This window comes from Sorex araneus, chromosome 1 (assembly GCF_027595985.1).
Source record: "Sorex araneus isolate mSorAra2 chromosome 1, mSorAra2.pri, whole genome shotgun sequence".
Classification (NCBI taxonomy): domain Eukaryota; kingdom Metazoa; phylum Chordata; class Mammalia; order Eulipotyphla; family Soricidae; genus Sorex; species Sorex araneus.
In genome coordinates this window covers 291,068,074-291,084,078 of record NC_073302.1, presented here as the reverse complement: position 1 = coordinate 291,084,078, position 16,005 = coordinate 291,068,074, and the positions used below count along the sequence as shown (strand labels likewise).

At 57.1% G+C, this 16,005-nt stretch overlaps 1 protein-coding gene across 20 annotated transcripts in view; it reads left to right on the top strand.

The window, feature by feature from the left end:
- Positions 1-16,005, top strand: part of DOCK9 (dedicator of cytokinesis 9) — a 237,162-nt gene that overhangs the window by 160,924 nt on the left and 60,233 nt on the right. For 12 of the 20 annotated variants that reach the window (XM_055146277.1, XM_055146257.1, XM_055146246.1 and 9 more), the window contains exons 20-30: positions 312-435; positions 761-882; positions 2,714-2,800; positions 3,569-3,658; positions 4,817-4,932; positions 5,199-5,268; positions 7,429-7,554; positions 8,400-8,471; positions 11,483-11,629; positions 12,787-12,870; positions 13,873-13,984. In XM_055146277.1, coding sequence (XP_055002252.1) covers positions 312-435; positions 761-882; positions 2,714-2,800; positions 3,569-3,658; positions 4,817-4,932; positions 5,199-5,268; positions 7,429-7,554; positions 8,400-8,471; positions 11,483-11,629; positions 12,787-12,870; positions 13,873-13,984 — 1,150 coding nt within the window. Of the gene's footprint in view, positions 1-311; positions 436-760; positions 883-2,713; positions 2,801-3,568; positions 3,659-4,816; positions 4,933-5,198; positions 5,269-7,428; positions 7,555-8,399; positions 8,472-11,482; positions 11,630-12,786; positions 12,871-13,872; positions 13,985-14,325; positions 14,368-16,005 lie in introns of all 20 variants that reach the window. The other 8 variants (XM_055146188.1, XM_055146171.1, XM_055146181.1 and 5 more) reach the window with 1 other exon arrangement.

Sequence of the window (16,005 nt, the reverse complement as noted above, 5' to 3'; positions counted from 1 at the left end):
AGGAATCACCCCTGGCCGTGCTCAGGGGACCATATGGGATGCTGGGATTCGAACCCGGGTCGGCCACGTGCAAGGCAAACGCCCTACCCGCTGTGCTATCGCTCCAGCCCCAACATTTGCAGTTTTGAATTTCTTTCTTTGTCCCCCTGGGCCTGAGAACCAAACACGTTTCCTCTCTGACTGACCTGCTGCACGCAGGCTGCTGCTTCGACCAAGAACTTGAGTTGTTGGTTTTTGGGTGTTTTTTTTTTTTTTTTTTTTTTTTGTCGTTGTGGAATGTTGCAAAGAGTCTTCTGTTGTCGGCCCGGCAGATCAAAATAGAGTTGCCCACCCAGCTGCACGAGAAACACCACCTGCTGTTCACCTTCTTCCACGTCAGCTGCGACAGTTCCAACAAAGGGAGCACCAAGAAGAAGGACGTCGTTGAAACCCAAGGTGTGAAGCCCCGCGTGCCCGGGACGGTGCCCCTGGCTGCCCACCTCAGGCGCTGGCCTTGGAATTCGATTTGCAGTTGGAGTCCAGCCCCTTTCCCGGGGGCTCCTGAGAGGCTGTGACCTTTGGCAAGAGCTAATTGGGGAAGTCGGGCGCCCTAGCACGGGGACCCCGGAACGGTGCTGTGCAGAGTCCCCCCAGCCCCGTTCCCTCCGTGCCTGACTGTGATGGGCCTGCGTAGCTCTGAGACCAGGCAGTTCAGCAGCACTGGGCGCTGGCCTTCCGCGCCCCTTGTCACAGACGTCTCCTCCTCCTCTGTCCCCGACAGTTGGGTACTCCTGGCTCCCGCTCCTGAAGGACGGACGGGTGGTCACCAGCGAGCAGCACACGCCCGTCTCGGCCAACCTCCCCGCCGGCTACCTCAGCTACCAGGAGCTCGGGATGGGCAGGGTAAGGCACCTGCCCGAGGCTTCGCCCCGCTCCTTCCGACGGCACCCGCTGTCACCCAGTCACCCAGCAGGGACAGGGGCAGGCGTGCAGAGTTCTCGCCACCCGCAAGCCTGCCCCTTCAGCCGTTCATTTCCGGAGGGAGGGGGTGGGGGGGGGTACCCCGGCAGCTGGCAGGCAGCCCCGTCTGCAGGGATCGCCACCTCGCATCAGGGTTGGGCCACGTGCTCTCCCAGACTGGCCGGCGTCTCCCCACGGGGCAGAGAGGCTGGAGGCGCTGGAAGGTCAAGGGTCACAGATGCGTTTTGGGTCTGTTGAGAATTCCGAAAGCTATGAGGTGTCGCCTTCAGCGCCATCAAAGTCTAGTAAGTCGTTCTGTCTCCCGGGCTGGGGTGACAGGACAGCAGGGATGGCACTTGCCTTGCACACGGCCGACCCAAGTTCTGTCCCCAGCATCCCGTAGGATCCCCCGAGCATGGCCAGGAGTAATTCCTGAGCACAGAGCCAGGAGTAAGCCCTGAGCATCACTGGATGTGGGCCAAAACCAAAAAGGAAATCAGTTACCTCCCTGGGCCCCACCCTAAGAACTTTCTGATTCATTAACTCCTGAACTTTCTCATATTTCTCCAGTTGTTGTTGCTTTTTTTAAAACAAAACAAACAAACAAAAAAATATGTTGGGCCGGGGTGATAATACAGCAAGTAGGGCGTTTGCCTTGCACACGGCCAAGCCGGGTTCGATTCCCAGCATCCCATATGGTCCCCTGAGCACCACCAGGAGTAATTCCTGAGTGCAGAGCCAGGAGTAACCCCTGAGCATCACCAGGTGTGACCCAAAAAGCAAAACCTAAATAAATTAACAAATAAATCGTCCTAAAATACATAGACTTCATCTTATGGCCACCTTTGGTAATATGTTTCATTATGTTTCAATATTTTGGTTTGGGGAGCTTGTGCCACACCCCGTGGTGCTCAGCAACCCCCCATGCTTATTGGGCTTCACTATTTTTGGAGGTGCTAAGTGGCCCTGTGGTTGCCAGGACTGGGCCCATGCCTCAGGCATGCAAGGTATGTGCTCACCTGTCGAGTGCTCGTTCCAGTTCTTCTTTGGTTTTGAAGGGCTTCCTGCCTTGTTCTGAGTGCAAATCATGCCAAATCGGGGCACATTTAAGTCATGCCAAATCTGGATCCCAGTTATGGGTGGATACATAGGCATCTCCAAAATCATTTTAGAGGCCGGAGCAATAGCACAGCAGGTAGGGCGTTTGCCTTGCATGCGGCCGACCCAGGTTCAATCCCCAGCATCCTGTAGGGTCCCCTGAGTACCACCAGGAGTAATTCCTGAGTGCAGAGCCAGGAGTAATCCCTGAGCATCGCCGGGTGTGACCCCAAAAGCCAAAAAAAAAAATCATTTAAGAGTTATAATTCCCAAAGTCCCCATGGGAGCAAACTGAGATTTCCAGAATGGAGAAAAGAACCCACCTGACTGAGGTGGGCCCTGTGCTGGTCGGGGACTCGGCCTGTCTCCGCCACCTGGCCCTGCCCCCAGCTCTGTTGGTACCCTGTGCTCTGGTCTAGACCAGTGATGAGTGAGGTACTTCTCCTCCCCACGGGACAGTACCTCGGGCAGCTGCTGGTGAACCAGGGAGCTCCCGTGGAAGCCCCAGTCTGTTCCTGCACTGGAGTACAGGCTTCCCGCCTAGGGCCGAGAAGGTGGGCATAATTTCAAGCCGGTGGCATTGGTGCCACGGGGCAGCCCCTCGGAGGTGTTCCTCGTGCCGATGGTGTTGGGAGGTCGCTGATCTGCGGGATGGTTTGTCTCTGTGTCTGTGCAGCATTGCGGCCCGGAGATCAAGTGGGTGGACGGCAGCAAGCCTCTCCTGAAGGTGTCCACGCACCTGGTGTCCACCGTGTATACTCAGGTATGCTCCCTCGAGAGGGCGAGCGGCCAGCGCTCCGGGAAGGGCATCCCGTGGGAGCTTTTCCCATTTTCCTTCATCCAGAAAGCATCGTTCCACGATGAGAATCCAACGCACAAGGAAATTCGGTTCTTTAAAATGAGTTGAAAGTTGAGTCTGGCAGAGAGTGGCCAGTCGGGCTCAGAGTCGTCAGCGTAACCCCAGCACATGGGGTTTTTGTGGCAGATCAGAGTCCTAGCTAGTGTGTTTGGGTTCCTTTTCAGCCTGCGGGTTTGCTTTTGCTCTGAAGACCCTCCTTTGAGGAAGGAATGTACAGAGCAGGGGGCCGGGGCCACTGCTGACCCCAGGTGCTGCCAGTAACTTTCCTCAACGGTTTTCTTTTTGTTGGAGGATCTTTGGAATCTTCTTGGTCTGTTTTACTTTTTTTTTTTCACCTTGTGGATGTTTTTTGTTTCTGTGTAATCCGTTTCGTTGGCTAGATAAGAATCTATGGGGCTGGAGCGATATTACAGCAGGTAGGGCATTTGCCTTGCACACAGCCAGCCCAGTTCGATTCCCAGCATCTCATATGGTCCCCTGAGCACTGCCACGAGTAATTCCTGAGTGCAGAGCCAGGAGCAACTCCCAAGCATCACTGGGTGTGACCCCCCCCCCAAAAAAAAACAAAACCAAAAGAATCTATGAGCTTGGGGCACCCGTGTGGATGACAAGCGTGCTTTTGCAGCACACATGCTCATCGGCTCACTCTGCCTCCCCCCTTTGCCCCTCCAGGACCAGCACTTGCATAATTTCTTCCAGTACTGTCAGAAAACCGAGTCCGGAGCCCAAGCCTTGGGGAGTGAACTTGTCAAGTATCTTAAGGTATCAAAGCTCTTTCCCGGCCATCCCGCTTCACCAGCCGGGGTCTGGGTGGGTTTCTCTCTGTTGGTGCTCAGTGTTCTTTCATCCTGGAGGCCCTGTAAGGATGCTTCCAGCCCCTGAATGGCCGCCTCAGGGGGTCTTTAGTGGCAAGAATCAAGTCTTAGAACTCCTGCGCGGGGCCGGAGCAATAGTACAGCAGGGAAGGCATTTGCCTTGCACATGGCCGACCCGGGTTAGATTCCCAGCATCCCATATGGTCCCCCAAGCACCATCAGGAGTAATTCCTGAGTGTAGAGCCAAGAGTAACTCTTGAGCATCGCTAGGTGTGACCCTCCCCCCAAAAAGCAAATAATAATGATAATAATAATAATAATAATTATTATTATTATTATAAAGTTTGGCTCCATTAAAGAAAACAAACAAAAAACCCTTGTGCTTGCCCTGCCTCCCTCCATCACCCGAGTTCTTGGGTCGAACCTGCAGCCTTTCTTCCCCACCCCGGCCCTGCAGACCCCTCCTCTCTGGCATGGGGACAGTCCCTCCTACTGAGTCTGTCCGCAGTGGGGGACAGAGGCCAAAACACCAATGGGAAAATCATAAGCACAGCGGGTTCGAGGAGTCCTCACTCCCCGCCCACCACAAGCCACAGCAGCTCCCTCCAGGGGTTCCCCCAGAGGAAAAGGAGCCTTCTAGGCACGGGGACGGGTCTGAGACGCGTGGCAGGACCAGACGCGCGTTGGAGGACGCCCCGGGAAGGAAGAGCCTGACCTGGGGAGTGACGCTTCACTCGGCTCCTGCGGGGTCTGGGACTGAGCCCCTCAGGGCCCTCCCTGGGCCCGCCTGCCCCGCCACCCGCACTGCGGGTCAGCACTGTGGGTCAGCATCCCGGCCAGATCCTCCCAGGGCCCCTCGCCCGTGTCAGGCATGGGAAGCGAGCGGGTGGCTCTGTGGGGCTGCTCTGGTGACTGCCCCGTCTCAGCACCCGCCCGGGCCCCGGGATCCATCAGGCCAGTCGAGATCCTCCGGAAGGGTCTCCCCGCTGACTGCCACCTCATCGCCCCCTTCCAACCCCGCGGGGCGCCCGGTGGCAGGGCCTTGAGGCTGGGTCGCCGTGGGCGAGAAGGACGACAGGGCCTTTGGCTTCCCGCCCTCCCGCAGAGCCTGCACGCCATGGAGGGCCACGTCATGATCGCCTTCCTGCCCACCATCCTCAACCAGCTCTTCCGCGTCCTCACCAGGGCCACCCAGGAGGAAGTGGCCGTCAACGTGACCCGGTGCGTGGGAGCGGGGCGGGGGTGCTGTGGGCTGACGCCCCCCCGCCCACTCGCTTTGTGCACCCGCGGAGCACAGGGCTGGGAGCTGGGAGGTCGGGACGGTCCCGTGGCGTGTCCTATTTTAATCCTTTACTTAGGGGCCACCCCCAGTCTGGTTTCTCGGTCTCAAGGGTGCTGCTAGCAGCCTCATCCTGGCTCCCCGGGCTGGTAGTGCCGTGTCTCCACTCCCGGGTCTGCTCATGGCTCTTTGTTCACGCGGCATGCAGGGTCATCATTCACGTGGTGGCACAGTGCCACGAGGAAGGGCTGGAGAGCCACTTGAGGACCTATGTTAAGGTATGTCACACACACACGCGCGCGTGCGCGCACACACACACACACACTTGAGGACCTATGTTAAGGTATGTCTCACACACACACACACACATATTTGAGGACCTATGTTAAGGTATGTCTCTCTCTCTCTCTCTCACACACATACACACCCTCTCTTCCCCAAGCCCCACGGACACATCACACACACATACATACTTGAGGACCTATATTACGGTATGTCACACACACACACACTTGAGGACCTATGTTAAGGTATGTTTCTCACAGACACACACACACACACACACTTGAGGACCTATGTTAAGGTATGTTTCTCACAGACACACACACACACACACACACACTTGAGGACCTATGTTAAGGTATATCTCACACACACACACCCTCTTCCCCAAGACACACACACACACACACACACACACACACCCTCTCTTCCCCAAGCCCCATGGACACATCACACACACACACACATACTTGAGGACCTATATTACGGTATGTCACACACACATACACACTTGAGGACCTATGTTAAGGTATGTTTCTCACACACACAAACACACACACACTTGAGGACCTATGTTAAGGTATGTCTCACACACACACACCCTCTTCCCCAAGACACACACACACACACACACACACACACACACTTGAGGACTTATGTTAAGGTATGTTTCACACACACACACACCCTCTTCCCCAAGCTATGTTAAGGTATGTCTCTCTCTCTCTCTCTCTCTCTCTCTCTCTCTCTCTCTCTCACACACACACACACACATACACACACATACACACACACACACACACACACACACACACACACACACCCTCTTCCCTAAGCTATGTTAAGGTATGTCTCTCTCTCTCTCTCACACACACACACACACACACACACACACACACAAACACACACACACACACCCTCTCTCTTCCCCAAGCCCCACAGACACATCACACACACACACATACTTGAGGACCTATATTACGGTATGTCTCACACACACACACACACACACCCCTTCCCCAAGCCCCACGGACACATCTGTGGCTGCTCTGGTTTAAATCTGATGGCGCGGGGCCCGTGCTGTGGGGTGGGCGCTCACGTCTCTGCCCTCTGGGCTCCGTGGCCCAGCCCTGCCCGCACTGGCGAGGAGGGAGCCAGCAGGGCCCGCTGTTTCTTTCATTCTCTCCCCGGCCCTCCTTCCCACAGTGGATTTTGCAGGGAAAGGTCACCCAGCGCACGTGGGCCGGCCTTTGAGGCCCCTCTCGGCTCTGCTCCAGCCTAGCGCTGTTTCTCCTTCCCACCGAGGGTTCCTCAGCGCCACTTTGGGCACCGCCAGATCAGCTCTGGCGCAGGGCGGAGTCAGTGGGCTAGAGAGTGATGAGTTCTCTTTGAGGTGGGGCTTGGCGGGTGTTCAGTTTGGGGGCCACGCCCTGCTGTGCTCAGGGCTCATTCGTGGCTCGGCACTCAGGGACCCCTCCTGGCGGGGCTCGGAGCATACCGGGTGCCGGGAATCTCGCCCAGGTCGGCCGCGTGAAGGCAGGTGCCCTACGCGCTGTTCTGTCTCTCCGGTCTAAGGTTCCTTTTTCCTTCTGGGTGCTGGGAATCGGACCCAGGGCCTCACTCAGAGTCCCTCATTCATGCACCGTGTTCCACACCGCAACAGCAGCTACTGTTCTCAAACGGGAAGCATCTGCTGAGCTGCGGTGATGGGTTCAGGCTCTTTAGGGGGTTAGTACCACAGAACACGCCCGGGGAGGCGGGTGCGCAGGCTGCAGGCCATCCCCTGGGCTCCCCTCTCTGCTCCACGACCCCCGCCTTCTCTTTCCTCCCCATCCTCTCCCACCTGGGAACTGTTCCTCGCTGCCTGAGCTCCAGGCTCGGTGTCTCTGCAGCTTTCAGACCACCTTGGAGAAGCAGCGCGTTCAGGTGCCTTTCCCCAGGGGCCGGAGAGGTAGTACAGTGGGTAGGGCACTGGCTTTGCTGCTGGCCGTCCCGGGTTCAATCCCAGCCCCCACATAGGGTCCCTCAATCCCGCCAGGGGTAAGCCCTGAGCATGCACCACTGGGTGTGGCCCCCAAAACCAAGCACAGAAAAAAAAATTCAATGATAAATTTTTAATAAAACAATAGCAAAGCCCTTTTCCCTTTCCTTTAAAGTATGCGTATAAAGCGGAGCCCTACGTGGCTTCTGAGTACAAGACTGTCCACGAGGAGCTGACCAAGTCCATGACCACCATCCTCAAGCCTTCCGCCGACTTCCTCACCAGCAACAAACTGCTCAAGGTGCGTGTGTGTGTGTGTGTGCGTGCTTGTGTGTGCCTATATGTGTATGTGCATGTATATGCATGTTGTGTGTGTACTTGTGTGTGCCTATGTGTGTATGTGCGTGTATATGCATGTTGTGTGTGTGCTTGTGTGTGCATATGTGTGTGCATGTATATGCAAGTTGTGTGTGTGTTCGTGTGCATACGAGTGTGCACAGGAGGCTATAAATGGGGAGGAGGGGCTGGAGTGATAGCACAGCGGGTAGGGCGTTTGCCTTGCACGCGGCCAACCCAGGTTCGAATCCCAGCATCCCATATGGTCCCCTGAGCACGGCCAGGAGTAATTCCTGAGTGCAAAGCCAGGAGTGACCCCTGTGCATCGCCAGGTGTGACCCAAAAAGCAAAATAATAATAATAATAATAATAATAATAAAATAAATGGGGAGGGGGAACCTCAGGGAGTCTCTGGGGCGTTGAGTCTGACCAAAGAACCTTCCAGCCTTGCGGCCTGACCAGTCCACCCACCCACCCGTTCCCGGGGCCCAGAGATGGCGCCTCCCCGGGGCAGGGCTGATGGCTTAGTCTCTCTTCGGCTCTGGCCTTGCTGCCGGTCTGTCTGGAGCTGGGACTCGGTCCCGTGTCCTGGGCCGGGCGTGGTGATGGGCTCCCCGTGGGCCGGGCACAGCACAGAGGAGCCCGGGCATTGCCTGGGGCCCGGCAGTGCCTCCCGCTGGCGGGGGTCGCCCAGAGAGGTGTAGCCCAGGTGGATCAGCCCGGGCTCACGGCCGTGGCACAGTCAGCCCTAAGGCCCCCGCGCCTCCTCCTGGAGCTCACAGCTCTGCTCCCCGCTTTCTCCCCTTCCAGTATTCCTGGTTTTTCTTCGATGTTCTGGTCAAGTCCATGGCCCAGCATCTGATAGAGAACGGCAAGGTCAAGGTATGTGTCTGGTCACGGCCGTCGGGGGATCCGCCCTTGCTGTGTCTCGAGGGGCCTTTGCCTGCTGTTTCCCGGCGTCTCACGTGGGGCAACCGCACGCGTGAGGGCCAAGCCTCCTCGTGTGTCTGTGCTTCCTCCACGCTGGCCTCGGCGCTTCCCAGGTGCCAAAGCCGTGAGGGGCAATTCTGGTCTCAGTCCTCATCTCCCATCTGAGGAAACTGAGGCCAGAGAGCCTTGGCTCTGCTGAACATTTAGGCATCAGTCTGGTGCGGGCTGGAGCGACAGTGCAGCAGGGCGGGCGCTTGCCTTGCACTCGGCCAAGCCAGGTTCAATCCTCAGCATCCCATAGCATCCCCTGAGCCCTGGCAGCACTGATTCCTGAGTGCAGAGCCAGGAGTGACCCCTGAGCATCGCTGGGTGTGACCCAAAAGCCAAAAAAGAAGGGAAGCAAAGGAAGGCGGGAAGGAAGGGGAGGGAGGGAGGGAGGGAGGGAGGGAGGGAAAGGCAAGGAAGGAAGGAAGGAAGGAAGGAAGGAAGGAAGGAAGGAAGGAAGGAAGGAAGGAAGGAAGGAAGGAGGGAAGGAGGTAGGTAGGGAGGGAGGGAAAGAAGGAAGGAGGGAAGGAAGGAAGGAAGGAAGGGAGGGAGGGAGGGAGGGAGGGAGGGAGGGAGGGAGGGAGGGAAGAAGGAATGGAGGAAGGGAGTATGTCTCTGCACGTCTGTCCTTCGGGAGCACTGTGTGTGGGCAGGAGAGCTAGCACAGAGCTATGGTACTGACCTAGCATGTGGCTGACCCAGGATCCATCCCCAGCACCACTTCTGTTCTCCGAGCCCCACCAAGAGTGATCCCTGGGCACCCTGGGTGTGGCCCAAAAGGAAGAAAGATGGAAGGACGCCCTGTGTGTTAGATCCAAAGGAGACGTTTCCTTTGACAAGCTCAGCAGTCTCCGGCGCCTGCGAAACAGAGCTTAGTGGTGGTGCTGTTGGTTCACTTAAACTGTTGCTGCCTGGGCTTCCCCCAGCACCTCGGGGACAGAGACTGAAGGGGACACCCTGGCCTCTGAATAGACTCTGAGATGCCTCGGTGTCCCCCGCAGCGCCTCCCCCCACCCACGGCTCCTCTCTGTGACTCTGCTGTCCCTGTTCCCGCGGGTCCCTGCCGGGAGTGAATGGGTGGCTCCTTGTCCACAGCGCCAGCGCTGACCGCCAGCAGCCATCGGACTCGGTGTCGGGGACCCCCTGGGGCCATGCCCAAGTCCCCTCTGCAGCATGTTCCCCCCCCCCCCCGCACTTGCCTCCTGACTGCTGCTCCTGCTGCCCCTTGCCCAGGGCTGTCCCCAGCGGGGCGGGAGGGTGGGGGCACGATGCAGGAGCAGCCTGGACCCCCGCAGCCTCCCCACTCCTCCCCCCGGAGGGAGCCGGCCTGGAACAGGTGGTCCCCTCTTGAGTTCCGCCTTGCTGCCGAGGAAGATGCCAGATGGAGGTGGGCGGGGGAGGGGCCCCTCCCTCAGCGCCGGCAGGCTCGTGCCAGAGCAGCCCACGAAGCAGGCAGCCAGCAGCCTGTCTCCGGGCAGGACGCGGCAGAGTGGGCCCCGTGCCCGCGTGCCCGGCACGCCCGCGCTCAGACACTCGTTCCCGTGCGTCTCCGAGCACCGCCTGGAGTGCACGGGTCACCCCGGCGTTTCTCGGGAGCCTGTTTTCACTGAGTGACTGGTGTGGGGGCAGAGGGGGGGCACGGGCCGTGGCGCCGGAGGGTTGAGTGAGACTCCATCAGGCGCAGTTCTGTAAATCACGAGGCTTAAGACACACAAAAACGTAACAGCCAACCGAACCGAAGCTGATGTCTGTCTGGTTTGGTGTGGGGCCACATCCACGTGACACAGGGCTGACTCCTGGCTCTGTGCTCGGGGCTCTCTCCGGGCTCTGTGCTCAGGGCTGACTCCTGGCTCTGTGCTCAGGGCTCACTCCTGGCTCTGTGCTCGGGGCTCACTCCGGGCTCTGTGCTCAGGGCTCACTCCCGGCTCTGTGCTCAGGGCTCACTCCTGGCTCTGTGCTCGGGGCTCACTCCGGGCTCTGTGCTCAGGGCTCACTCCTGGCTCTGTGCTCAGGGCTCACTCCTGGCTCTGTGCTCAGGGCTGACTCCTGGCTCTGTGCTCGGGGCTCCGGCTCTGTGCTCGGGGCTCACTCCCGGCTCTGTGCTCAGGGCTCTGGCTCTGTGCTCGGGGCTCACTTCTGGCTCTGTGCTCAAGGCTCCAGCTCTGTGCTCAGGGCTCTGGCTCTGTACTCGGGACTCATTCCGGGCTCTGTGCTCAGGACTCACTCCTGGCTCTGTGCTCAGGGCTCACTCCCTGCTCTGTGTTCGGGGCTCACTCCTGGCAGAGGTTCTGGGGTGTTGGGGCTGGAGCCCCGGTCAGCCGTGTGCAAGGCGCGCGCCCTGCCTGCCGTGCTCTCTCTGAGCCCCGGAGCTGATGTTTCTAAAGGGGTCTGAGAGAGGCCTCACAAACACTCAGGGAAAATGCGCGTTCCTGCACCGGGCTGTAGTACAACAGGGAGGGCACTTGGCCTTGCACACAGCCAGCCCGGGTTCGATCCCCAGCATCCCCCGAGCCCACCAGGAGTGATCCCTGAGCACAGAGCTAGGAGTACACTCTGAGCACTGCTGGGTATGGCCCATGAGCAAACAACAACAGAAACTACCAAAGAGAATGCATCTGCCGTCCCCAGTCACTACCCCCCGCCCCACTGCCCCCTCCGCCCAGCCTGGAGGGTCTCGGCCTTGTTGCCAGTGTCACTGACCCGGCCTGGGTCCTGCTGAAGTCTGACGCCTGGGCTTCACGCCAGCACACACACCTGCCCTGCCCTGGGCACGCCGAGAGAACCCTTCCTCTCGCCCGCTCTCAGAACACGGGGCCTGGAGCTGTGGTTTTCCTGGAAGGGATTCAGGGGCGAGTTCCGGCCTCGCCAGGGGCTGCGGCTTGGGAGTGGAAGTCAGTGTCTGCGGTGGGTCTTTCCAGCTGCTGCGAAACCAGAGGTTCCCGGCCTCCTACCACCATGCCGTGGAAACGGTGGTGAACATGCTGATGCCCCACATCACCCAGAAGTTCCGCGATAACCCGGAGGCGTCCAAGAACGCCAACCACAGCCTGGCCGTCTTCATCAAGGTCAGTCCCCCGACCCGGAAGTGGTTGTGGGGGTTTCCCTCCCAACCTGAGGTTTGGGGGGGCTGCTGGGGGGGGATATTTTTTTCTCCCTGGCCGTCTTCATCAAGGTGAGTCCCCTGACCCAGAAGTGGTTGGGTGGGTTCCCCCCACAACCTTGTGTGTGTGTGAGTGTGAGTGTGTGTGTGTATTTTGTTTTGTGGGTTTTCGGGCCACACCCAGCCAGACTCGGGCCACTCTGGGGAGAGCTCAGGATTCCACGCCGGGGACTGAACCTGAGCCCCTGGCTCCTGCCCTTTGGGCCATCTCTGCAGCCCAGCCCGGGCCCCGGGAAATGTGCTTGATAGAGAATGCCAGTGTATACGGTCCCCTGTGTATGTCTCACCCACAAGGTGCCCTCCAAGAGGTGTGTCTCTCAGTGAGAAGTAAGTCATGATATGCAGGTAACACCCAGCATGGCTGCACAGACCACAAGGGGACAGGCCCCAGACACCTTGGCTCTCTGGCCCGGCCTGTTGGGTCATCCCCACAGCTCCTCATGGGCCAAAACAGCCCCGAACAGCCCACATCCGCTGTGGGTGCTCTGTGGCATGGCAGTGGCGTGTTCTCATGCTGAGGAATACACTGATTGGGCCCGGAAGACAGTACGGGGGTTAAGGTGCTGACCTTGCACACGGCAGATGCTGGATCTGTTTCTGGTACTCCATCTGTCTCCCCAACCCCGCCTGAGCACCACGGGGGATGGCCGTGAGCACAGAGAATCTGTCATCACTGTCATCCCGTTGCTCATTGATTTGCTCAAGAGTGCACCAGTAACGTCTCCATCATGAGACTTGTTACTGTCTGGCATATCAAATACGCCATAGGGGTGCCTTACCAAAAATGAACTGGCTATAGTAAATACCAGTTTGAACCCAATATGGAAAAATATTTAGGGGGAAGAGCAATAGTTAGTGGGGAGAGAGTTCACCCTGCGCGCAGCTGACCCAGGTTCAATCCCCAGCATCCCCTATGGTCCCCGGGGCACTGCCAGGAGTGGCCCCTGAGCTCAGGGCCAGAGTAAGCCTGAGCACTGCTGGGTGTGGCCCCCAAACGAAACGAAGAGAAGCTGGGGGAGCAACCGAGTAGTGACTCACTCGTCCGGGCATGCTTCCTCCCAGCGATGTTTCACCTTCATGGACCGCGGCTTCGTCTTCAAGCAGATCAACAACTACATCAGCTGCTTCGCGCCCGGAGACCCCAAGGTACTTGATCTCACCACCCCAACCCTGGTCCCGCCTTTTCCTCTCGGCTCATGTCAGAACTATTTTTAAGCGCACCATTCGTTCCGTGACTCCGTGGGGCAAAGCGGTGCTCACTTGCTTTACGGCGTGTGCAATGAGGGACACGCACGGCCGTTCCCAAGGCCACATGAGCAGGCCTGCCGGTCGGATCTCAGGGTAATCTGGGTTTCTCGGCTGCTTTCCGAGCGCCTGTTCACCCTGGACCACGTGACTTCCCTGTTCCTCTGTGAGTCTCTTTGCTGGCCTGTTTCCACCCTGCAGATGCCCGTGTTCTCTCTTCCCCACTCGCCACTCCCTTCCTCTCCCCTCACGTCTTTTTCAATAAATTTCAACAAAAGCCGTCTTGCTTCGCAAAGCAAAAAACTTAGAGAACAGTTTCTCAACCAACAAATGGAAGGTGTGCATGTGGCATGGACGTAGCCAGATGGCTTCTCCGCTTCTCTTGTGTGTGTCTGTCTTAAAACCTTCCTCCCCAGGGCTGGAGCGATAGCACAGCGGGGAGGGCGTTTGCCTTGCACGCAGCCAACCCGGGTTCGATTCCCAGCATCCCATATGGTCCTCTGAGCACCGCCAGGGGTGATTCCTGAGTGCAGAGCCAGGAGTAACCCCTGTGCATTGCCAGGTGTGACCCAAAAACCAAAAAAAAAAAAAAAAAAAAGAAACCTTCCTCGCCGTTTCATTGTTGTCGTTCAGACTGTCTAGAAGTGCCTGGAATCTTCAGCGCAAGTAGGAGGCACATGAATAATAAATGTCCTAAGAGTCGATGGGGGGCATTGTTTGAAAGAACTGTGTTCTCAGTCTAGCAGATCCCAGCATTCTGAAATCTCTCATTTGTTTCCTTTAGGAGAGTTAAAAAAAAAAACCTAAAATATGTGTGTATCACTGCCTGGGGGTGCCTCCAAGGCCATCTAAAGTGATCCATACATCAGGTGTTTAACTTGTCAAATTCTTTTTTCCCTGCAGACCCTCTTTGAGTACAAGTTTGAGTTTCTCCGGGTGGTGTGTGACCACGAGCACTATATCCCCTTGAACTTGCCGATGCCATTTGGGAAAGGCAGGATTCAGAGGTACCAAGGTAATCTGTCTGACCCTCGATGAATTAACCTTGGTCTCTTCCCCGAGAGGACCATGCATGTGTAATGAGAAAAATGGTATCAGACAGGGCAGGAGAATGTTTTTGATGCTTTTGATGGATGAATTCATGTATTTTCTCATAAAATGTCCCGTTTATATTGGCAGAATATTGGACAGGAGCTTTGCAGCAAGCCGAGACTATAGATCACTCCAGTGTCACTGTCATTTTTTTGTCAATTGTAAAGTTCCTTTTGTTTAAACGCCAGAAACCTATTTTACTTACCAGAGTTTATTTTTGCTTTCCTTTTCCTTTTCCTTTTTTTTTCCCCCCTTATGAATTAGCTTTTCTTTCACCATCTGTGGAGTCTGATGGCTCTCCCGTAGGTAGGTTTGGGGGGAGGGAGGGCAGCATTTGCTTCCTTGCATTCGCTTCCTTTGAGAGAAAAAAAATGCAAGCCGCTTTCATCTGCCCTTCATTAAGCTGTTTCCTGTACCCTTGAATCCATCTGTGAGCTCATGATAAACCAGCGATTGGCTCTCACCGGAGCTAAAGCGCGGCTAGAGCCTCCCGGATGAGACCTTGAGTTTTGCTCCTCCCGTCGCCAGGTCCTGCGGAATGTAGTAGCTTCCAGGGAAACGCACGGCGTGTCTAGCTTCGGGCCCCGGTGTGTGGTGCCGACGTTCCCTGAGCCCCGGCGTGGCGCTCATGGGCGGCTGCCCGCTTGCTTTCTGTGTTTGCGTGTTTCGTCTCCAAGGACCCTCCTGTGCCCCCAGCCCCCCTGGAGGGAGCCGGGCCTCCCTCAGAGACAGCTCTGAGCCCACTCAGATCAGGCTGTCAGCTCTGCCGAGTCCCTTGTAAAGTGCCTGTGTGAACAAGAGGACGGAGGCGGCCTGATTTCCCACAACGCTGGTGTGACTGCCCCTGCAGTCCAGAAGAAACAACGGAGGCCTTCACTGGGGGCCCAGATCCCGTCCCCCAGACTCTCCCGTGTACAGTCAAGGAGGAAGGAGACAGGCAGAGGGAGCAGGGAGTTTTCGGGCCAGAGGGACCACGTGCTGAGGCAGGAGCGGGGCCTGGTTCCCTGCGCATCTGCCTCGCTCCAGGCTGTCGAAGATCTTGCTCTTCCTCCCCTGGACACACACATACACACACACACACACACACACACAAACACACACAAACACACGCACACGCACAGACACGCACGCACGCATGCACGCATGCACAGTGACTCTCAGAGGGTCTCTGAGATTCAGCCTGGGCCAGGTAAGCCGGGCTTAGCCGCCATCAACCTTTTGATCATTCCAGAAAGAGCAATGCCCTTTCCCTGGCTTCTGCTCAGAAGGGTTTCCGAGGACTTGGAGCAACAGGAAGTTAGAAGGTTAGGCCTGTAGGTCCCACCGCCCCCTGTGCCCCTCCCCCGGTGGTAGCTTTGGTTTGAGAGTTGGGGGTCCCAGCTCGAGCAGATGAAGGGTTTCCGCTTTCCAGGGAAGCTTCCTGGCTCTGGTTCTTGCTCCCTCCGTGGGTTTATCTAGTCCAGGAGGGTTTGTGGTTGAGCCTGTTTATGTCGCTTGCTGAAGGGCTTACGAGTTGCTTCCGTGCTCTGCTCATTCTGGTTTCGGTTGACGTTAGGCTTGATTTGCTTTGAGAGGTGCAGACATAGGAACATGTCTTTAAAATTCTGCATCAAGCGTTCTGTTTAGTTGTTGCAGAATAAAACTTGGTTAGCTGCTAAATGGTGCATTTTGGAACATGCTGGGATCAATGGGCACTTGCAGGCATTAGAGAGAAATGAACCCACACAGCGAAGAGTCATTTATAGAAAGTGTGTGCGTGTTTGTGTGTGTGCGTGTGTGTGTGTGTGTGTGAAGGTCAGACCATGTGTGTGTGCACTCGCGTGCATGTGTGCGTGTGTGTGTGTGTGTGTGTGTGTGTGTGTGTGTGTGTGTGTGTAAGAGACCTAGGGTGTTCAGGAGACCGTGCAGGGAGTAAACTTGTGCTCTCAGGAAAAGCCTGTGCTC